At 46.5% G+C, this 24,631-nt stretch overlaps 1 protein-coding gene across 1 annotated transcript in view; it reads right to left on the bottom strand.

Moving 5' to 3' along the window:
• Positions 1 to 24,631, bottom strand: part of TCF19 (transcription factor 19) — a 75,404-nt gene that overhangs the window by 38,822 nt on the left and 11,951 nt on the right. Inside the window, exon 2 of the mRNA XM_086920831.1 lies at positions 23,375 to 24,329. Coding sequence (XP_086776957.1) covers positions 23,375 to 24,329 — 955 coding nt within the window. The remainder of the gene's footprint in view (positions 1 to 23,374; positions 24,330 to 24,631) is intronic.

The following is a 24,631-nucleotide window of genomic DNA, read 5'->3' as shown; positions in this document are numbered from 1 at the left end:
TGCTTTGCTTACATTTTTCTATCTTGTGGTACAGGATGAATTCATGAAAAGAAATCGTGAATTGGAGCACCTCCATAGTAGCAAAATGTCAAAAATAAAACTCAGGGGATTAACAACATCTCTCATTCGGCCGCTGAGGCGTTAAATTAGAATTTGGGGAAAAACCTTGTAAGGAAAAACATCACATAGGAAAACAGTAGCACATAATAACCCAATCCGGTGTATCAAAGAACAGTACAAATGAATACAATATCATCATGTAAGGAAAACCATAGTGCATAATCCCCAAATCCTTTAGGTTAAATAACACTACACATGAATACAGTTTAATTTGAGGGAGGTTGGGGGTCGTGGCTTGAGCAGCCATCATGGCGGGAGTGCTCTAAGTGAGCTATGCTCTTTGCCCCGTTTATCTGGCGATTATTCTACGATAAGCCCTGCTGTGTGCCTGCAGAGTCCCTTCCCGTGCTTCCTGACTGCCCTGCTGTGCCTGAAGGAGAAGGCACCATTGCAAACAGCATTGTGGCAGGACTGGGGGCCCCATCTACAATGGCTTTGAGTTAGGCTACGGCCCGAGAGGCAAGGCTGCTGGCGCTAAGCTGCTGCCATCCGGTGCTGGGAGGTGAGGAGGTGAAGCCGATTCCCGGCTGCAAACTGCAGAGTGGTGATCTAGTGGGCCATAAACTGTGATGCCCTGTGGTGCCTTGACACCCCTGGCAGCCCCCATGAAGCTGCTGGGGTGGTGCGATGCGGGTGTGTGGTGGGAGCCAAGTGTGGAGCATTCGGGCACGCTGTGCTTCTACCGTCTAGTACAAACTGTCCGAGGGGCCTGACGTAGGTGCTGTTGAGGCTGCTTGTGCTGCTGTACCCATGGACACTGCATGACGCTTGGAAGGGGGGCCCTTATCTTCTGGAGTGCCTTGACATTAGCTGTGCTGGTACTAGGTTGGTATGCTGACTTTAACTGGGATTGCCCACCCCACCACCTGTGCCACTTGGCTCAAAGCAGCATCGGCCCTACTTTTCTATGCACAGACCAATCCTGCGGGAAGAAAATAAAAAAGTGAGCGGCCGCGCTTGTAAGATAACACGGAAGAAAATGAAACTGACGCGGCCACGGGGAAAAAAAGAAAAGTGAGTTGTAAGTGATCGTAGGGATGCGCTGCACGTAAGAAAAATGAAACAGACGGCACGGAATAAAATGAAACTGACACGGCCGCTGGAAAAACAAGGAACACGAAGGAGGCAAGTGCTAAATGTTAAAATAAGGGAAAAAAGAAACGAAGACGGGGAATATGGGGGCAGACAAGAGAAAAGAAAATGCAAAACAAGCTCTCGGCATTCCTGTGGGGAGGCGGGAGATCAGAGTGCAATCCTTTGAAGACAGATGTGGGGGCAGGGGAGCGGCAGCCCTCGAAGTGTGATGAGGCACAGACAAATGGTGGTTTGTGACATGGCTCGTTTGTGCACGCGCCTTTCTCACATGAACTGTGGCTAATTCGTCCTTGGCAGACTTTTCGGATCGCTTACTAGATATCTCGACAAATCAAGCATTGCTAAAGCAATGCTTTAAGTCGAGACCTAAAAAGGTTCTGCACTGACCTGTTCAGGTCTATCTTGGTGAGGATAAGACCTATGCAATCCCAGCTGTGCAAGCCCAAAGAGTAGGAGCGCTAAAAGAAGCCTCAGTGTCCTCTCCCATACAGATGGTGGAGAAGCCACGCTGCTCGAGTTGAAGGACAAAATCATTAGGGAAGCGAAGAAAGACCTGCCTTCAGAGAAATCGTGGTGACTAAATACCAGGACCTCTCACAAGCCACCCTGGACACATGACGCACACTGGTAATCATCAGATGTGGACTTCAGCAACACATCTGATAGACAGGTCTTTCAACTGGCACTCTGGTTCCAAGCTACATCCAGAACCCACGTGATCCGCACTATGAAAGAGGGGAACAAAGTTTTGTGGGTGTCAGACTTGACTCAACCTGAGTCTTTTTTAGGAAATTTAAAGAATTGTGGGCAATAATTAACAAGCTTGAAAGGGGGGGCAAGGGGGCATTTTGTGAAACATATCAGAAACTGGTTGGTTAACTTATTACTAATCTGTATGGCATGGCGGATCAAGCGGAAAATCAACCGTGTTTTGATTATGCGAATAACAGAACATCAACTATTGATATGGTGAGTGGCATGTGCCAGGGGATGTGTACCTCTGGGAATCCTAGTGATTCCAGTTTTGAGTTGCGTATTTTAGAAGGTGTAAGTTGGTTGTAATCAATATTAGTTGACTGCAATTAATTCTGCTACGTGGGCTTCGTTCAAATGGCCCTTCCGGTCCTAATGGGCTGTCTAATGCCATGTTCCGTGCCAATGCTGACTTGTGGGCTGGAACTCGACAATTTGTTCAATAAAGTATTGACATTGGAAATTGTGCCATCATGGCAAGGAGCGCATACTGGAGCCTATTTATAAAAGTGTCTGGTTGACAATCCTGCTAACTACCGTTTAGTTTCATTAACTGATGTTTATGCTAGAGTTTTCCCACAAGTCTGTAGAAAGAATTAGAACAAGCATTTGCAATGCAATAGGTCTCGCATTAGGAAAGTGTGAGCTATTGGTATTGTAAATGACAATTTTTTTAAATGTGTTGTCTTTGAAAATATATAAATTAATAGCATTGTTATTCACAAAGCCAATAGCTTACACTTTCCTAATGCGAATCCTATTGGCTATGGCAATGCTTGTTGGTAGCAAGCAAGGAGAGTGCTGTTGTGGTGCTGAGTGATGATGTGGTTGAGCTGAGTGATGTGGTGGTGTCCCAGAGTGATGTGGTGGTGTCCCAGAGTGATGTGGTGGTGTCCCAGAGTGATGTGGTGGTGTCCCCGAGTGATGTGGTGGTGTCCCCGAGTGATGTGGTGGTGTCCCCGAGTGATGTGGTGGTGTCCCCGAGTGATGTGGTGGTGTCCCCGAGTGATGTGGTGGTGTCCCCGAGTGATGTGGTGGTGTCCCCGAGTGATGTGGTGGTGTCCCCGAGTGATGTGGTGGTGTCCCCGAGTGATGTGGTGGCGTCCCCGAGTGATGTGGTGGCGTCCCCGAGTGATGTGGTGGCGTCCCCGAGTGATGTGGTGGCGTCCCCGAGTGATGTGGTGGTGTCCCCGAGTGATGTGGTGGTGTCCCCGAGTGATGTGGTGGTGTCCCCGAGTGATGTGGTGGTGTCCCCGAGTGATGTGGTGGTGTCCCCGAGTGATGTGGTGGTGTCCCCGAGTGATGTGGTGGTGTCCCCGAGTGATGTGGTGGTGTCCCCGAGTGATGTGGTGGTGTCCCCGAGTGATGTGGTGGTGTCCCCGAGTGATGTGGTGGTGTCCCCGAGTGATGTGGTGGTGTCCCCGAGTGATGTGGTGGTGTCCCCGAGTGATGTGGTGGTGTCCCCGAGTGATGTGGTGGTGTCCCCGAGTGATGTGGTGGTGTCCCCGAGTGATGTGGTGGTGTCCCCGAGTGATGTGGTGGTGTCCCCGAGTGATGTGGTGGTGTCCCCGAGTGATGTGGTGGTGTCCCCGAGTGATGTGGTGGTGTCCCCGAGTGATGTGGTGGTGTCCCCGAGTGATGTGGTGGTGTCCCTGAGTGGTGCCCCCGAGTGATGTGCTGGTGTCCCTGAGTGGTGCCCCTGAGTGATGTGGTGGTGTCTCCAAGTGATGTGGTGGTGTCCCTGAGTGATGCCCCCGAGTGATGTGGTGGTGTCCCCAAGTGATGTGGTGGTGTCCCCAAGTGATGTGGTGTGTACCTGAGTGATGTGGTGATGTCCCTGAGTGATGTGGTGATGTCCCCGAGTGATGTGCTGGTGTCCCCGAGTGATGTGCTGGTGTCCCTGAGTGGTGCCCCCGAGTGATGTGGTGGTGTCTCTGAGTGATGTGCTGGTGTCCCTGAGTGGTGCCCCCGAGTGATGTGGTGGTGTCCCCAAGTGATGTGGTGGTGTCCCCGAGTGATGTGGTGTGTACCTGAGTGATGTGGTGTGTACCTGAGTGATGTGGTGTGTACCTGAGTGATGTGGTGATGTCCCCGAGTGATGTGGTGATGTCCCCGAGTGATGTGGTGATGTCCCCGAGTGATGTGGTGGTGTCCCCGAGTGATGTGGTGGTGTCCCCGAGTGATGTGGTGGTGTCCCCGAGTGATGTGGTGGTGTCCCCGAGTGATGTGGTGGTGTCCCCGAGTGATGTGGTGGTGTCCCCGAGTGATGTGGTGGTGTCCCCGAGTGATGTGATGGCGTCCCAGAGTGATGTGGTGGTGTCCCAGAGTGATGTGGTGGTGTCCCCGAGTGATGTGGTGGTGTCCCTGAGTGGTGTCCCCGAGTGATGTGGTGGTGTCCCAGAGTGATGTGGTGGAGTCCCCGAGTGATGTGGTGGAGTCCCCGAGTGATGTGGTGGTGTCCCCGAGTGATGTGGTGGTGTCCCCGAGTGATGTGGTGGTGTCCCCGAGTGATGTGGTGGTGTCCCTGAGTGGTGTCCCCGAGTGATGTGGTGGTGTCCCAGAGTGATGTGGTGGAGTCCCCGAATGATGTGGTGGAGTCCCCGAGTGATGTGGTGGAGTCCCCGAGTGATGTGGTGGAGTCCCCGAGTGATGTGGTGGTGTCCCCGAGTGATGTGGTGGTGTCCCCGAGTGATGTGGTGGTGTCCCCGAGTGATGTGGTGGTGTCCCCGAGTGATGTGGTGGTGTCCCCGAGTGATGTGGTGGTGTCCCCGAGTGATGTGGTGGTGTCCCCGAGTGATGTGGTGGTGTCCCCGAGTGATGTGGTGGTGTCCCCGAGTGATGTGGTGGTGTCCCCGAGTGATGTGGTGGTGTCCCCGAGTGATGTGGTGGTGTCCCCGAGTGATGTGGTGGTGTCCCCGAGTGATGTGGTGGTGTCCCCGAGTGATGTGGTGGTGTCCCTGAGTGGTGCCCCCGAGTGATGTGGTGGTGTCCCTGAGTGGTGCCCCCGAGTGATGTGCTGGTGTCCCTGAGTGGTGCCCCCGAGTGATGTGGTGGTGTCTCCAAGTGATGTGGTGGTGTCCCTGAGTGATGCCCCCGAGTGATGTGGTGGTGTCCCCAAGTGATGTGGTGGTGTCCCCAAGTGATGTGGTGTGTCCCCGAGTGATGTGGTGATGTCCCCGAGTGATGTGGTGATGTCCCCGAGTGATGTGGTGATGTCCCCGAGTGATGTGGTGATGTCCCCGAGTGATGTGGTGATGTCCCCGAGTGATGTGGTGATGTCCCCGAGTGATGTGGTGATGTCCCCGAGTGATGTGGTGATGTCCCCGAGTGATGTGGTGATGTCCCTGAGTGATGTGGTGATGTCCGAGTGATGTGTTGGTGTTCCTGAGGGGTGTGGTGAGGGTGAGTGAGGGTGAGAGGGTGAGGGGTGTGAGGTTGTGATGGTGTGTGAGGGTGGGTAAGGGTGTGATGGTGAGTGAGGGTGTGAGGGGTGTGAGGGTGATGGTGGGGATGGTGTGTGAGGGTGAGTGAGGGTGTGTTGGGGGTGAGGGGGTGAGTGAGGGTGAGAGATTGAGGGGGGTGAGTGAGTGAGGGTGGGTGGGTGACGGGGTGAGTGAGAGGGTTGTGAGGGGGGAGGGTGAGTGAGGGTGTGTGAGGGTGGGTGGGTGAGTGTGTAAGGGAATGTAAGGGTGAGAGGGTGTGTGAGGGTGAGGAGGTGTGAGGGTCCAAAGTAAATGGTGGCAGGGCAGACATCATAAGAGAGAAGAGACTGAGGGGAGATGGAGGGGTGAGGAGAGAGGAGAGTGAAGAGAGAAGGGAGTGAGGAGAGAGGGGGAAGAGAGGGAGGGTAAAGCGGGATTGGAAAGTGGGGAGAGTGGCGATGGAGGAGAGGGGCGATGGAGGAGAGGGGCGATGGAGGAGAGGGGCGATGGAGGAGAGGGGCGATGGAGGAGAGAGGAGATGGAGGAGAGGGGAGATGGAGGAGAGGGGAGATGGAGGAGAGGGGAGATGGAGGAGAGGGGAGATGGAGGGGAGAAAGGGAAGAGCGAGGAGAGAGGGAGGGGGAGTGAGGAAAGAGGGGAGAGTGAGGAGAAAGGGGAGAGTGAGGAGAGAGGGGAGAGTGAGGAGAGAGGGGAAGGGGAGAGTGAGGAGAGAGGGGAGAGTAAGGAGAGAGTGAAGAGGGGAGGGGAGAGAGGGAGTAAAGACAACACAGACAACCAGATGGGCGGGAGTAAAGACAACATGGAAAATGCGAGGGGTAGAGGGGTACTGGGGTAAAAACACAAACAGGAGGGTGCGTTAAGAAATTGAACGGGGACAACGGGAGGAGGGGGTCTGGAAAGGCAACACAAACTACCAAGGGGAGAGGGCCGTAGCAAAGTGAAAACGGATAACGGGAAGGAGCAAAGAAAACGGGGACAGATAGCGCAACTGGAATGCAAGCTGAGGCATGATGCAATTTAGCTGTGACCTGGAAGCATGTTAAAGGTCCAGCCAGGTGGCTCTTGTGTCACACTTGGCATGGAACTCTTGCCAGCTGTTGAGGGGTGCATTCCTGCTCAGGCCGAGACCTAAAAATCCCGTTGAGGGTGAGAACAGAAATGGAGATCTCGACCCTCTTAAAGCACTAGGTGCAGGTAGTAAAAGGTGCAGGTAGTAAAAAGTGCAAGCAGCAGCTCTAAAATAAAAGAGCGGAAGTGAAAGCACAGCGAGGCCAAATAAGGGAGGGGCAGGGCTGCTTCATGGATAAGGGAGGAGATTGGGGGGGGGGGGTGTATTCTTTCACTGAGCACAACTGTGCCTTGGCTGAGGTTTAAATGACGCTACTCGGGAGTAAACACAAACAAGAAATGCCAGTAACAGACGGAAAATGTATGCAGCCACTGCCTAAATACCGCTTGCACTAACAATTAAAACTAGGGAAAACTGGAACGAAAGGAACAACATTTTTGTTTGAGCAATGTTCGGGAATGCCTCAATTTAAGGAAAGGTGTCCCCAAACAATCAAGCGTAATGCACATGTCACGTTACACGTTTGCTGTTTATCACAATAGTCTAAGCAAAATCCCAGAGCCATGATGGCGCCACTACTACAATGGCGTAGGTAGAATTGCGCTGTCGAAATGGTTATCGCACGTTTGAAAGAAACAAGGCAAAAAAAACAACAGCCATTTAAAAACGAAGTGCAGTTTCTTCATCATACGGAAGGAGTCAACAACCCACAAGGTGGCAGCAGAAGCTTTTAACACACCGATGTGCTCAAAATTGCTAAGGAACGCGTCTCACTGTGATGAAAAATGGCGAGTTCATGTGAAAAAATGTGGTGTAAGGACGAGTGTGGAAATACAATGTGCAAACATGCCAGGTTCGTCCTAAAGGAAACAATCAGGTAGTGAATGAAAAACATATAAAACGTGTTTTTGCTCAATATATGATCGCAAACGTGGCACATGCGAGTCTGAGCAATGTTCCACAGTGCGAGGTGCCAAGAGTGACTTAGTACCGATTCAGGTAATATATCGAAGATGTATAAAGGCAGTACTGGACCCACAGAGTGAGAAACACCAGGAGTTGAATCATGCTATCGGCGCTTACCTCAAAGTACAGTTGTTAAAGTGTACAGAAGTACGAAGTTGTGACCAGCTCTTTGTTGGTACCATTGGCGTGTTCTCGGTGGAAACGGAAGACGCGCAGCAATTAGTAAAAGAAAAGTCATGAAAGTAACAAGCTCTCGGCATTGCAGTTCAGTTCCGAAAACGAGGCCTGACACGCAAAAGGGATTTCCGGCCGGGAGAAAGGAGAGGCGTGACACGCACTGAAGGGGCGGAGAAACTGAGCGGGCTGCGGAGTCTGGTCTGACACGGAGGGACAGGACGAGAGGGGGGGGGGGCACTTTGACGGTGCCAGCCCCCCCCGTGATGGAAGCCCTGCTTGTGCCCGGTGAGCAGGGTTGGAAGTGTGTGTGTGCGGGTTTGTAAGACGGGGAAGGGGGGTGCGCCGCTTGTATGTGCCTGCGTGTATTGTGCCTGTCTGCGTGTATGTGTGTGTGGGTGGGTGGGGTGAGGGGGCGGCAGCGTGTGTATGTGTGCGCGTGCGTGCAGAGGGGTGGGGGATGGCTGTATCTGTGCCGTTAATGCGTGCGAGGGAAGCGAGTTAGGGAAGCGAGTTAGTCTGCGCAAGCGCAGCTTAGAAAGCTCGCTCCCGAGGTGAAATCTGACAGAGTGAAAGCGCGCGTCTGATTGCTGTCCAGTCTCCTAAATACGGGCAGCATAAGTTGTCGAGCTGATGCATTCATGCTTCGCATGAATGCCACATCAGCTCGACCTAAAAATGGCCTACGCAGGAAAACATTCCGCTTAACCAAACTAGTTTTCAGAAGGGCCAATCTAACCCTAAATGAATTGTAAATGTAAATGTATTTGAGTTATATAGCGCACAGCTACCCACAGTGGGTGTCCCGGCGCTTGCTTAGGGAACCCGTCCTGGTATTGCCCTGTGAGATAGCCCCGGCAAGGTATCCACAAGGTGAAAGCCAGGCATCCCGCCGCGAGGGACCGTTGTGGAGATTAAGCAAGCTATTGCCCAGAGTCGCAGAGTGTGAACCCGTGAGTCGAGAAGGCACCGGAGCGAGAATTATCGAGTGCGTGGAATTTTTAGCTCAAGACCCGCCGAGGTGGGGAATTGAACCCTGGTCCAGGGCCGATCTCAGCTTCCGGGTCTGCCGCCTCTAACCCCTGAGCCACACTTCTCCACTCTAAACCCTGAGCCACACTTCTCCATCTGTTGGCACTTAATTTACTTGCGGAGCGGGCTGTCTTGAAAAACAAAGTGTATTTATTGCCTTTATATATCTAAACTGAAAAAGCCAAAGGAGTTAGGTCCGTGGCGGGACTGAGGAGGGACTGGACCGTAATACTATGGAGACCACAAAAAGGTGCCCAAACCCTCAATTCTTGAAATGGCAATTATTTGAAAATTATTTGAAAAAGACCAAGTGTGAATTAATAACACCTGGAGAGGTAATTTTATTTTTACCCATCAATCATATTTGTTTTTTATGCAATTTCTTTTAACAACAGAAATAGATACACTTTAACAACATTACATTAACTAAACAATACTAGCTACAAAATTAAACAGAAAAAGTGAATGGAATAAGGGGGAACACAGAACAATACACATTAAAACATCAGTTCGTCAATGTTTACAAATTAATTCCTGTTTGAAGACAACCAAAGCAACGTGAAAAACAAGAGCACAAACTGTGTATTCTTTTTGACAAAATCACTTAATGATATGATTGGCTCTTGTAGAATGCCGACGCGTTTCAGGTTCGAATGACGTTTTCGAACCCTCATCAGGGCTTTGATAGTGGTCTGTGTGGGACATAAAAAACCAATGTTAACCAGGCGTTTAACCGTGTGGCTTTTTAAGCGTCCTATTTTTGCATGTAAAAAGAACAAAAGCATCGGACAGCAAATCGTTAGGGCTGATGTAGCATTGCCAAAACTCAAACATGATATCTTGTCTTGTTGGAACATGAAACAAATTGATGGGATTAACAGACCCTCGCCCCTAATCCAGGTAGGCTTCAGTCCGTTTTACATAAGAGTATGCCGGCTTTTATTCGAAATACACACCAGTGGTGGTACTCACAAGTGCTTCGATTTCCCAGGTCAGAAACAAACACGTAATTGATTGACAGAGACTGGAACCGTCTTTCCAACTCCGGATCAAGACGCAAGGTACGGGGCCATTTCAAAAAACAATTCCCTATTTGCTGAAAAGCCAACATGATTGTACAATATCCTCCTGTTGTTTCTTTAATTAGGATTCTCAGAATAGCGACCACAACCTCCTCCCTCTAAGAGGCGCCGGACGGTGCACACAGAGGTAGGTAGAATTAATCCTCATGCATGTAAACTTCTGTTATGAGACAGTATCGCCAAAATGCCTCAAACAGTTTGTGCTCCATTCATTTTAGAAGCAAAAACCTAAAGCGTCGTCCCCCAGGTCCACCCTTGAAATCTAAAGAGCCTGATACATACAGGTACAATTCCTTATAACTCTTCTGAGTATGACAGGTAGCCTTGAGGCATTCAGGCTTTCTATAAAGTTCCATTGTTTTTTTATGTCCCACACAGACAACTAACAAAGCCCTGATGAGGGTTCGAAAACGTGTCATTCGAACATGAAACGCGTCGGCATTCTACAAGAGCCAATCATATCATTAAGTGATTTTGTCAAAAAGAATACACAGTTTGTGCTCTTGTTTTTCACGTTGCTTTGGTTGTCTTAAAACAGGAATTAATTTGTAAACATTGACGTACTGATGTTTTAATGTGTATTGTTCTATGTTCACCCTTGTCCCATTCACTTTTTCTGTTTAATTTTATAGCTAGTATGGTTTAGTTAATGTAATGTTGTTAAAGTGTATCTATTTCTGTAGTTAAAAGAAAATTGCATAAAATACAAAAATATGATTGATGGGTAAAAATAAAATAACCTCCAGGTGTTATTAATTCACACTTGGTCTTTTTCAAATAATTTTCAAATAATTGCCATTTCAAGAATTGAGGGTTTGGGCACCTTTTTGTGGTCTCCACTTTATATATCTAAAGGTAGCTTTTGATTCAGTGCCTCGAAATTGGTTATAGAAAAAAATTCTTGGCTGGGGTATCCCAGTGAAACTGTTGAAGGCTATTATACTTTTGTATATGGATACCTGGGTTCAAGTCAGGCTGGGTGATGGTAGTTCTTTATCAAGGAAAATTAGAACATATAATGGCCTAAACCAAGGTTGTGTTCTTGTCCCATGCCTTTTTAACATTTTTATCATACCTTCTTCAGAAATTAGGCTTTGTTAATGCTCATGTCCCAAGGTTGGGAAAGGGGCAAATTAGCTACCTCCAATATGCTGATAATACTATTCCTTTGAGCCACACTCCTATTGACCTACAAAGACTCAAAAGGCTTTTGATGACTATATACAAACAAATGGCCTTGAACTGAATGTTAAAAAAACTAAAAGCATGAAAATTGAACCTGCAAAACAGACGTTTAACACATGGAGGGCCAGAGCAGGGCCAATTATTATTATTATTTATTTTTTAAAAGAGTTTTATATAGCGCAAACTTGACCCGGTATTTTGTATCGGAGCACTTTACATAGCACCAGTTGCTTAACAGGAGGACACATTCATTTTTGTTAGGCATATGGAGATTAAGTGATTTGCCCAGAATCATAGGATGTTCAGCGTCATCGCCGAGACTTGAACCCGGTTCCCTAGATTAGAGGTCGACCGCCCTAGCAGTTAGGCCAACTCCTATTGAAGTTGTTAAAACATATGGATATTTAGGGGTTGTGTTCGATAACAGAGAATCTTTTAAATACCATTTTACAGACCTAAGGGAAAAACTGGTTTTAATTCATGCTTTTAAATGTTTGAAAAAAAGCATTGAATTGTCAATCTTTTGATCATATTCTTTAAGTCATGAAAGCCAAGTTACAGCCTACCCTTTTATATGGTTCCCCCATTACTAGAGGGAAAGATGCAAAGCTCTTAAGATTTACTGGTAGTTAAGGCTTTTAAATCAACTTTTGGGATCTCCAGATCAGTAGGCCAGGCAGGAATAAGATTAGAGTTAGGTCTTCAACGACAGTGTTTAGTGTCGGAAGGGCGTTTTTGAAATGTATGTACTCTGTATTCATCTGCTCCTCCTTCCCTAACAATTGCTGGCTTGAAATAAATAAATCTACTTATGCTTTTAAAAGGAGATCTCATATCTCAACTTGCCTAAGGGATATTGGTCTGCAAATAGTACCCCAAGAATTGGAAAATGCCCAATTATAAGTTAATTCTAAAAAAAAAAACAAGTCAAAGTTGAATTCTTTAAGTTGGATAAAAACGCACTAGTAGGGAAAAAACATGCTTGGTATGTGATTAACTTATACCAGGCTACGTAGACAGCCATATCAGACTGCTCATTTTTTGGCAAAAAAATAAATAAATGTTTGAATCTATGAATGGGAATAAATCTAACAAAAGAGGGCACGTAGCCTTGGATTCAGCAGTGGCCGGATACTAACTGTAGAATATGCGGATGGCCACAAGAATCATTAGTTCATTTAGTATGCGTGTGTCCTTAATTGATTAACATACGGCGTATCTTCTGAAACATCTATTTTTGAAGATCTGGATTAGATCAGCTCGAACTGGTGAGTCGACCCCGTTGTTATGTCAATTGATAAAAAATTTAAATGCAGCCTAAAAAATGTTTGGTACAGTCAATTCGAGATGGATTAGATCTATATCAGTTGTACTTAAGAGACTTTTGCATAGTTTAATATTTTTTAGAACTTAATGTTCATGTCGCTAGGGTAAAAATTAGGAACGTAATAATTGAAGTTACTCTGCTATTGTAATTATTGATTCACTTTACAATTGTTTTGTACAATGGAATTACTAATTATTTCACATTGGCACTTTAATATCCACAATGTGTGATATCCAGTTATAGTAATTATTGATGTACTTTAATATAAATTGGGATTACGATTTATTGCATGATTTAGCCCATGTTTGATGAGGAGGTCAGCTCGTCATGAGCCACTTCGCTCCGGTGCTCATGACGAGCTGAGCTCGTCATGTCCGCGCCCGTTCCAATGGAGCGTTCAGCACAGCAGGGGAATCAGCCCAGCGTGCGAGCATTCCATCTAACGGGCGCGGTCATGACGAGCTCAGCTCATCTTGAGCACCGGAGCGCCGTGGCTCATGACGAGCTGACCTCGTCATGAGCGCTCAAGAGGCTAAGCACTCCTTTGAAATACACCTTGATACACTCCATAAAAATCTGGTGGGGGGGAAAGGGGTCTGTAACCACTCTTAAAAGTTCAATATGGTTAAATTGACGTTTTATGTTACTATTGCTGCACAGTCTATATATTATGTGCACACCCAGGTGATACAGGCGGGTGGGGCGTGGGTCCAAAGGAGGTGCATTTGGCTAGGACACATTCCACTCAAGCATCAAAGATGTATCTAGTCCTTTCCCTAAAAGATGTTCTTATGTTAGAGATGGTGATTACTTTAGGGTCAAGGTGTGTGTGGGGGGGCTTGGGGAGTTGGAGAGGGAGGACCCCCCCACCCCCCAACAAGGGACAGGTGCCTTCTGACAGTGGGACATCCATGTACACTTTTCAAATAACTATTAGAACTGATATTTCTAAGCAGGCATCATCATGGTAAATGTCAGAAGCTTAAAATCCCCTTGTCAAAAGGCAAAACATTTGCAGGAGCACTAAAGTTGAGCTGCCAGACATAATTTACCTTCAGGAAACTCACCTTTTAAACCGGGATGTTCCTAAAATACAGCTATTCCCGAACACACTTTCATGCAATAGCAGAGGCCAAGAGATGTGGAGTTACGACAGCAAAAAGATTGTGACTTCATGGTTACAAAAATACGCTTAGACTCCCAGGAAGGAAAGTTTGTATATGCTGGGTAACGGGAGGAAAAGGACGAGCTATTCTTGCCATTTATGCAACAAACGCCGATCAAGAACATTTCTTGAGGACTATGCTCCATACAGTGAAGGAATGGGTCCCAAGAGAACTAATAGGTGTGGGAGACTTTAATTTACTGCCAACCCCCACACTTGATCGACACCCACACAAAATACCTACAGGCACTATGTCGAGCAAACTACAGGAAACAATGCTAGAACAAGAGCCAGTTGATATTTGGCAGAAACTACGCACACATGATCAACATATTTTTGGGGTGCACAGTGGTCATATTCACAGATAGATCAAGCCTGGGCTCTGTGTGACGTTTTCAAGATGGATGGAGGTAGGGGGGGTGTGTGCTCTCAGACCATACAATGTTAGTGTTGCCGTGGATTGGACCTCAAACCTACCACAAGAGCGAATTGGAAATATGATACATTTCTTCTTTTGTAGGATAGATTTATAGGCCAACAACGAAGTGAGCGTCTAATTGAACATTTCCAGAACAATGGCACGAGTTAAGTAATCACCTTGTGGGATGCCTTCAATGCAGGCATTGGAGGCCAACATATAGTGGGGAGACTAGAGCAAAAAAGAAATAGAAATCTAGTAAAGCAGAAATTAGAAATTGAGCTGAAAGGACGACCACGGATTTACACAAATCTCTGAAATCTGGGACTTTCCCTACACGGCCAACTGGCTCTAGCTACAAAGAAATTAGAAAAGTGCTCCTGTTTGAAAGAAGTTCTCTGAGAAGACTAATGAAGCAGATAATCTGTTGGGAAACGAAGTTTCAAATGCTGCAACCAAACACAAAAATCCCAACATCAGAGAATCCCAAGTTCGAGTCTGGCAAAATGAGCAAGCAAAACGACACCTTTAGTGAATACCAACATAGGCTCTATGCTGAGAACCTCGAGAATCGAGTAGGTCAAGAAACTTTCCTCTCAACAGTTTGAATGCCCTCATTGCCTCGAAGAATAGGAGATACACTGGAAGCTCATAAAGATGAAGTAGCAGCAACAGCAATTAAACAATTGGAAACGAATTAAAGTCCGGACGAGATGGGTTCACAAATAGCTCTTACAAACACATTCACATTGATTGCCCCACACCCTGTGAAGATGTTCTATTCCTTTCTCCAGTCCAAAATGCTTACACCCTCAACGAAGGAAGCAAATATTACCATGATATACAAACTGGAGAACCCTGTGGATTCCTGCAGCCAATGGCCTTCTTAAATTCTGATGCAAAGATCCACACTAAAACTTTTTAGAGAAAAGAATCAGATTAGCCTTTTACCTGCCCTACTTGAGCCATCTGGACCAATCTGAGCTCATATCACGGAGAGAGCCATCTGATAATGTTTGACCAGTCCAAGGGGGCAGGACTGGGCCAACTGCATTTCCTACACAAGGGCTCAAACACTTTGCTTGCCCGCTCCTAGATCACTATGTTGCTTGAGGCCTGTGAGAATTAGAATACAGATATAATGACATTACAATGGCAAGATGGGAGGCATGGGAAGATCAAACCTCTTTTCCTTACAGTTGGCACATCGAGTGTCTCAACTTATGGTGGAAGAATGAGGTTGGCGTTAAGTTGGGATTTACACTGTACAAGGTGGAACACACAAAGTGGCTTTTTAGATTCTTATGAAAACTTCATAAACTTTCCAATGCAGAAAAAAACCTCTACAGCAAGCTGAATGCAGCAATTTCAATCAAAGGGCTGCTGTCAGAATGATTCATTCTCTCAAGAAGAATCAAGCAAGGGTGCCCTCTTTCACTATCTCAGTCCTTGAAATATTACCAACTAGAATTTGATTAAACCTAAACATCCAAGGCAGCAAAATACAAGCTCATGAATATAAACTCAGCATACGTGGATGGTATCCTATTCTTAAACAAACCTGTAAACCCAATACCAATTTTTCAAGAAAAGGTAAACTGATACAAACTTAACCAGGACAAATACCAACTCCTTCTTTTAGCCAAAAGCCTTATAACTTACTTCATCTGGCGCCAAAATAAACTAACAAATTGGGCATCTTTTTCCACCGAATTAGACCTTTTCCTAACCTTGAACCAGAATAAAATCCTAGACTGCACCAGAAGTAAACTATCTAACTGATCCCCATCCTAGGGGCCTCATTGACGCCATCAAAATGATGCTTAAAACAATTATCGAATACACTTTGACAAGGATTCCCTTAAACTTCCAGTTTCTTTAAAGAAATTGGCAAGCTTCTCAAAGCCTTTCCATGAAAAGGGAAAAGTCTGAAAATCTACCTTGCCAAACTGCAACCACCTAAGCATTTCGGTGGCCTCAACTGATTACTTACCAAACAACCAGTCAGACCAGTGAAACATCAATATTGGTTGTTCTCCCCTGCAGACATGTTGACTTCACCATTCCTTAACCCATCATATATCTTTAACATTATTCCACTCAACTATCAACACAAGAGTTAGCTCTACATCCATCACCCGCTTAGCTACCAAGGAAATCCTAATTAATCCTATCAAACTGTTAGATTCCTACAAAACACCAGCTGAATAATTTGCAACAGTACAATGCAAAAATAGGTACCATCTGTACACAGGATTTCTGGGACTCTTGGATGAAACACTACACCATAAGCTACCTATCTCATGAAAACTCAAAGATCTTTCCAAAGCATTCAGAGTTTGGCCTAGACTGTTGAAAAGAAAACAAGCTATTACTCAATCTACCCGAATTGTTTTCCCTTGCTGCCATAACTGCGGGGGGATTGCTCTCACCTGTTGGCCTTGATACTGTCCTGTCACAGCCACCGGAGCGGCTTTTCGCTCCGAGCACCGCAGGAGAAAGCTCTGCTGCAGGGGACCACATCGCCCAGATTTCCCTGCGCAACGCCTACCACGCACGTCGTCTTGCAGCGCCCGGAGGCGCTGAAAACACCGGGGCGCCTCCCGCAGCGCGGGCGTAGACTGGGCCAAGGGCGGGCCCGTCCGCGCCCGCCAGCGCCTGGCAGAGGCTGGCCTGGGCCACCCCCCTAATTTCATCATCAAGATCTGAAGTAAGCGAAATAATAACTTTGTCTCCATACTTAAGGGGAATACTGCCAACATGCATCTGTTAGCACGACTGGAAGGATAATTGCTGGACAAGTAGAATCAAGAAAAGCGATATATTAGGATATGGGTAAGACCATACGCAAAGTGGGGAATGGGGCGGGTGTTGTGGGGACCCTAGATGCATTTCTCTCCAGGGCTGAGTCTGTGTTAATACACGAGTTCCAGCTCACAGAGAGGAAGCTATCACTAGAACCACTTAATTCACTCCTACTACAAGTCCCCACGCTAGAGCCCAATATTGTCGTAGCTAATAGTCAAATAGCATCACAGAGTATCACACCCATCTAGCAGCAGGGTACCTCTGAACCATTAACATCGGTTAATTGCTGGACAAGTAGAATCAAGAAAAGCGATATATTAGGATATGGGTAAGACCATATGCAAAGTGGGGAATGGGGCGGGTGTTGTGGGGACCCTAGATGCATTTCTCTCCAGGGCTGAGTCTGTGTTAATACACAAGTTCCAGCTCACAGAGATGAAGCTATCACTAGAACCACTTAATTCACTCCTACTACAAGTCCCCACGCTAGAGCCTAATATTGTCGTAGCTAATAGTCAAATAGCATCACAGAGTATCACACCCATCCAGCAGCAGGGTACCTCTGAACCATTAACATTGGTTAATTCCTTATGTTCAACACCATCTCCCTCGCCTCCTTCCACCCGTACCAGGCAATCGAAGGTCATGCCAGTGCCCAAAGGAAAAGATCAGTCAAAAAAGAGAAAAGCACGTAGCGCTCCCAAAACAACCTAACAGATTACCAAGCAGGCTAAGAATAGGAACGTCAGGTATGAGCAGGGAGGGCCTGTAGTTATGCCTCTAGTTCCAGATAGCCATAAGGGGGGTGAAGACAGCACTAGTTTACCAGCGGGGGTGCTAGGCCTCAACTGTCCCCAGGTGACATCGGACACTTTAAAGCAGTTAGAAGAGAAGATATTAGCAATAATTAATCCTGTGATGGCGAATCTGGATGCAATTGCAGTAAGGCTAAGTACAATAGAGAAGCACCTAATTAAAGATACACCGAACTCTAGGGCTTTTAAGGGGGGGGGGGGGGGGAGATGGGTGACGTGACATCGACAAAGCAGACGGGGGGGTGGGGGCATTACCGAGTGTTCGCCATCGAACAGGCCCCCGCCAACGATAAATCTCAATCATACACCCCAGGGCCCTAGGAACACTGGTAGCAGGAGCCAGGGTGAAATGCTTACTAATGCTTCAAATTCTACAGTACTAGATCTACCTCCCCAGAAATCTACACCTCTGGTGGTTATCTTGGGGAACGTGCCGCCCCTTCCCCATGGTACCACCAAGTTTATTCCCAACTCAAGAACAGGGCGATTCACTGGCTCTGCAATAATGAATCAGTAAGCCCTGCAATAGATCGTAACATAATGGCTCGCAGTGTGGGATGGGTGAGTAACTCAAGAAAACCTGGAGGGGGGACTGTATTGTTGTAAACTTTATTGACCGCACGCTTGTCGAGAGGCTATTTAGAGGAATCAGATCTGGGATGCCTAACACTGGAATCCATATCCTCCTGGGTTTCTTCTATCATCCCGAGCTTTCAACTAGTAATAGCCGATCTTCATGTACCAATTGGCAGTCACATGGGCCACCAGCAACTATTAGAACTATTCATCACACCCCTCAGACAGTTAACAGATTCACAGCCCTCTCTTCATTAGAGGACTGCGACTGACTAAACCGACCTGTAGCGCTTGAAGAGCCAACGCCGCCTTCTAATCTTCAAACACAACAGGTGATGGACCGAATGTGGATCAATGTCACACACTCATCCCAGTCCAAAGATCTGGGCCCAAATCCATCGTTTTTTTGCACTCCACACCACCCTGGGTTAGACAATGGCAATATATGCAAATCAGCTCTGACCCTGTGCCCCATGGGAACAGTTCAGTCCGAACTACAGTAGCCATGTCCTTCCCAGAACGGAATCAAGCATCCGAGGACCGGATTCGAGGTAACATCTCTCTACAGCCCGGCTAGCTTGACTCCAGTGGTGTGGAGTGCCTGGGACCCACGTCTGTTTGCAATTACCGCCTTCTAATCTTCAGCATACGAGTAAAGGCCGCTTAGGAGAGCCTCGGGGTGGCGATTATATTGTTGCCCATGTCGAGAGCCCAAAAATTGCTCCAGTTGTAGCCCCAGGTAACAAAGCTGCTTATAATGTAATTTCCTGTAATGTCGCCGGGTTTCAAGATCCAAAGTGGATAGAGTTTATCAGGTTATTTCCCATGATTTGCTTACTAGAGACCTGGCTGGCGGATTGTGACCTTTTTCTAGAGGTTTAGAAGGCTTTTTTTGTTCCGGCCGTACGTTCATCTAGTGGCAGAGCTAAAGGCGGTCTGGTTATATACACCTCTCTAGCCCTTAAATGTGTAATCACCCTTATACCTAGCACCAACAGTAATATCCAAGCAGTTATCCTGAAGCGAGGGAATGTGAAGTTGTTTCTGATTACTTCTAATAATGCAGTGAACACCTTAGGGACATGCCAGATTGATCAACTGGGTGGCTTTGTCAAACAACACTGCAGAAAAACTTCACAATGTATGATGCTAACAGGGGACTTTAACACCCACCCATGTGGCAATCCAACAAAAACTGCCATGGGTGAATTGGGCTGTGGCAGAATGGTGGGCATACATTTTAAACACTCCAGTCGGGACGATGCCCTTAATCACTTATTGAATGAACATGATCTGGTAAGCACCATGTCTGTGGGGGATGTCGTTAGCAAACAGGTCGTCCCCACATTCAAGGGCCATTCAGGGGGTCCTTTATAGATCATATTCTAATTAGGGAGGGGCTACGATCCCGCTTATTGGGCTTCGAAATTTAAGACGGTATTTACAGCGATCATAATCCTGTCTGTATCCATTTGGCTGGGAATTTACTGTTTTTACGGGACAAGTAGTTTATTACCGGGGTGCTGAAACCTACAGGCGGAAGGAGACGCCTCATGTGGTCAAAAGTGAATCCGGATGCACTTTAAGATAGTATTCATAAAACATGTGCTCCGGAACTCGAATCTTGTGTATCTTATGTCTTTGCCCCCATGGATATTCTTAGGGCCTTTGAGGCGATTACTATCAAAGTGGGGACGTTGCTGACCACTCCGATAACAGCCCAGAAGTCTAGGGACCCAGGAACGTTTTATTACACCTGCTCAAGGGCCGCCAGGGACCTAAAGGCAGCCCTGAAAGACACCCCAAGAGATCGCTTGCAGATCCAATCATTACGCTTATCATATAAAAACCGCTAGCAAAGCGTAAGGGTGAATTAAAAGAAATGATCTGGAAGGATCTTTTAGACCCCAGCACCCTGAACAACAGCGAGAAATTCTGAGGTATAGTCAACAGACCACTGTTTGACATGGGTGGGGAACTCGAATTAGGCACCAATATTCTGAAAAATGACTGGGTACTGCATTTTAGCTCCATATTTAAGGCCAACACTCCCCAGTTAGACTTGTACCAGGGCGGGCAGGGTGTAATACGACCGCACTTTACCCCAAGTGAAATGGAGAGAGAAATTACGGGGCTGACTAGTAAAGCACCGGGCCCTGATGCCATGCCCCCGAATCTTTTTAAATCAAACATGGCATTATGGGCACCGGTTCTTACAGCAGTACTCCATGCAGCAGCACCCCTGGGTTGCCTTGGGTCATGGGGTACATCCACGATCGTACCAGTCTTTAAGAAGGGAGATCGAAACAGCACTACCTGCTATAGACCGATCTCCCTGATCGATTCTGTGGTTAAGGTTGTGGGAGGTGTGGTCCTGAACAGACTGTCAACATGGGCTGAGGAAAACAGGATTACATTGGACATCCAATACAGGTTTCGCACTGGCCACTCTACACTAGCACAATGCCTACATTTATATTTGGTCCTTGGGAAGTACACCATGGCTCGACGGGGCACCATCTACATGGCGTTCATGGATCTCTCCTCCGCGTTAGATTGTGTAAACCGGGGGAAATTAGGGGATCTCATGGGCGCCATGCGGGTGGAGCCTTCCCTGGTCAACTTCGTAAGGGACCTTCACAAGGATACTAAGGTAAATGTTAGATATTTGCTAGACCTTAGGGTATCCAGGGACTTTCCCATTGAGAGAGGAGTGAGGCAGGGCTGTATTCTGGCCCCCTTTCTTTTTAACTTGTATATCAACGAGTTGGACACGTTTCTGGTAAAGACTGGTGCTGATTTCCCCATATGTTGGGCGCAGGGGCCTGCCAGTCTTGCTATACGCAGACAATGCCGTTCTCCTGGCAAGAACGGCCAGAGGCTTGCAGTCCCTTTTGAACGCCTTCCATGGCTTTATGGCTGACCACGATCTTGCCATAAATAATACTAAATCATATCATGCAGATAGGGGTGCGCCCTAAGAAACAGTATTCATTTGTGGTAAATAAAGAGAAGGTACCTCTGACCACATCATTTTCTTACCTGGGAGTCTTGTTTGACGACCAGTTAAAATGGAGCCCGCTGGTACAAAGGAAAAGAGGGGAGATAATACGGGAAAACTCAGCAATATTCAATTTTGCGACTAAAATGGGCAAAAGTCCAGTAGCCACACTATTGAAGATATACCAGGCAAAAAGTGTTGCACTGGGTAGTTATGGCAGTGAACTATGGAGGTATGCAGCAGCCGAATGTATCGAGGTGGCTGAGAATACCTTCTTGAAACAGCTATTGGAGGGAACTGCCAACCTATTAGTTCACGAGGAAACCGGAATACCCTTTATTGGAGATGCTAGAGCACTAAGGCCACTATTGTTTTGGCTTAAGTGCTTGGTTAAATAAAGACCTGGCCCTCAACCATCAGCTGTTAGGAGAAGTGTTGTCTCAGGATCATATGCTTAATGTACCATGGCTTAAATACGTAAAAAGTTGTTTTACTGGGCTGTGGCGTCCGGACCTTTTTTCAAATCCAGACCTGATTGTTACCGCTGATGTGGAGTTTGTCAAACAAAATGTATACTAAAGAAAAAACTAGCTAGAGGATGCGGAATTGGTAAAACCAAGCATAAGCAAATATGCGATGCTTAAAACCACATCTCTAATGGAGCCGTATCTATCATGGCCCATAACAAGTCATGAGCGGTTTCTACTAACAAGGTTTCGGATGGACTATTAACACTTATTATTAGCTGTACCTAGGGGATCTCATATAGGCCAGGTGTTACCTCCGTGCGGCTGCGACATTATGTCTCCGCAGGACTTGGTGCACTTTTTATTTATTTGTCCTCTCTATAACGCTCCCCGGAGGTTCTTTTTGAAACCCTTACTAAAATTTAATTTTGATCAGGTCCGCCCTGCCCTGTGCTACCTGCAAATGGTAAAACCCGAAAGCACTTTATATGTGGTTTTTTTTTTTAAATTAGCACTAAAATCCAGAAACGTAAGAGTCCCGATAGTCCTTTTATCTTGTCATTATACCTGTATTTTATTGATATATTTTATACCCTTCGTAAATGAAATGAATTGTATAAAAATTGGTGTTATGATCATGTTATTTATCCTTTTTAAAGTTTTGTGTTTACGTAGCAATGTTGCTTTTATGGTTTTTAACATATGTAAATCCGAATAAAGTATTTTTAAAGTGTACTCAATCTATATTACAAGTTCTCCCTAGAAAGAAATTCCACCTTCACAATACAAATGTTAGATTCATGATTTTCAACAAAAAAAGCCATACCTCCCTCAGTTTCAATGCTAGATATGAAAATCCACAGTATTTAAGGAAGCCGTAGAAAGCCTAATGCTCTGGATTAATGGGCAAATTCTCCAAACCTGCAGCTACCATTAGACATCCAAGTATCATTTTGGAATAGAACCAGCAGACGTGCAACACCTCTGCTTTATCACAGCATCATCTTCATACTACAGAGAACCCTGTGGCCACCTTAAGGATGCTCAGCTTGACTGTGATACAATAAATTATCAAACACAAGAAAGACCCCCACACCGCCCACCCAACGGTTGAACTTGGTCCGTGCAACTCACAAGGTTGAATCCATACAAGCAGACTTCTCTCAGGAATACTTAAAAGACCTATGGCTCCATTATCTGAGTTCCTATCCAAGTGACATTTAAAAAAAAAAATTCTATCTCCATCTGATCTCACTGGCTGAAGAAAAAAAACTCCCAGACAAACACTCTGGATCCTAGTGGTGTTGACTGATTCCCTATATTTTATAAATTATCCTTACCAATTTACCTCCCTCCTTCCCCTTTCCTACACACCTACGATGAGCTGTGGCATTAACAGATTTTGTTACATTTCAATAAAAATATATCAACTAAATTCAAAATTCAGATTTCCATGCAAGGAATGAAAGTTGATAAATAACACTTCGTAATGAAGAGCATATGAGAGTGGAGAAATGAATATGGAATAGGAGCTGGGGGCAGTTGGAAGTGCATTTTTTTGGTAAAGATGGTAGCGACCAAGTAGAAGTGAAATAAGGCTACAATTCTGGGAGGCAAATGTTAACTGTCGTTTTAGGGCTATCCATAAACTAGTCGATTACAACAAAACATCACTTCATAGAGGGTACACAAGTATGCTAACTCGCGACCAAAAAGATGCGAGCCATAAAAAGGATCTTGAATCTATGTTTTTGCATTCAAGAGATAGAAGTGAGAACTTAGGATCACTCAGTTCTACATATCCTCTTTCTTCAATTCTCCACAACATCTGATCAGCAGAGAACCGGTCTACTAAGAAACAGCTGAGCATCTTCTCACCTGTTGGGAGGTGTTGCGTCAAGTGGCTGCTCTCCCTCTTCTCCTGCTTTCATCCTCTTTTGTCCTCTTGCATCCTCTGATATTCTCCTTCCTCGTACAGAACAAACAGGGCTGTAATGACTGGGCTCATCCTCCTTGTCAATGTTCAGTTTGAGTCCCTCCGTTTCCTGAGACACCCTCCTACCAGCGAGAGGCCAGGCTGCACTGAAATGGCTGGTCATCTCCTCCCTTTCAATTTTTGGCTTCTTTAGCCCAGTTTCCTCAGATATTCTTTTGCCGATCACAGACCAGGTTGTACTGTAATGGCTAAATTCGTCCTCTCTCTCAATTTTTGGCCTTTTCAGAGGGGGTGGTTCTTCAGCACCATGTGGTACTTCATCCTCCAGTTCCGGCAACACTGTGTGTGCTGACTTGCGCCGATTTCGGCCTTTTGGCTTGTCCTTAAGAGAGGCAGAGCGGGAAGGGGTGACTGGTGAGGCTGCTGGAGCAGCAGCTGCTACCTCCTCTTCCGCAGTCCGGGATGGCTGTGGCAAACTTGCTTGGGCTTGCTTGCCAGCCCATCCTGGGCTGTCACCTTTGGTGCGAGAGAAAGTCAATGGCTGGGGCTTGAATTTGCTGATGCTGCCAATGGAGTTTAGGATGAGCGTGGCACCTGAGCTGGGAGGGAACTTTGTCAGCTCACGGATCCGATCGCCACTCGAGTTCATACCCTTGTCAGGGAATTTCACAGGCTGGAAGCCACAAAGACTCTGCACCTTAGGGGCCGTGATGGCATCAAAGTCTTGTGGTCTGACTCGCACTTTCTGGAACATGAAGTAGAACTCAGATTCCTGCTGCATGGATAGGGATCCCTCAGGCAGACTATCAGAATCTTCGTGGCCAAAGGTGACCATATCCCCATCTGAAAGCTCCACCCTCTGGCCACGGGTCATACGGATGTCATTTATAAAAGTGCCTACAGTTGGAACAAAAAAAACATGTTAAGATAGGACAAAACTGACAGACAAGGATAGATAGATCACTGCCAAATTCCACCAACATGCTCTTCTGATATTTTGAAGGACACAAAATGCCTTTGCTTCAAGTTCTGCTGAACAGCGCTTCACAACATTCAGATCAAAATAATAGTGCTAGTAAAATATGGTCTGCTTTTTTGCTCCATCTACTCTGCAGTAATGAACACTACTCAGGCTCCCAAATACAGTAGCATTACCATGCACACATTCCAATGCAACGCAGATATTAAAATCAACTCGT

The sequence above is a fragment of the Lissotriton vulgaris genome, chromosome 5, assembly GCF_964263255.1.
Source record: "Lissotriton vulgaris chromosome 5, aLisVul1.2, whole genome shotgun sequence".
Lineage (NCBI taxonomy): Eukaryota > Metazoa > Chordata > Amphibia > Caudata > Salamandridae > Lissotriton > Lissotriton vulgaris.
Note: the sequence above shows the minus strand (reverse complement) of the source record. Positions and strands in the feature narration are given on the sequence as shown.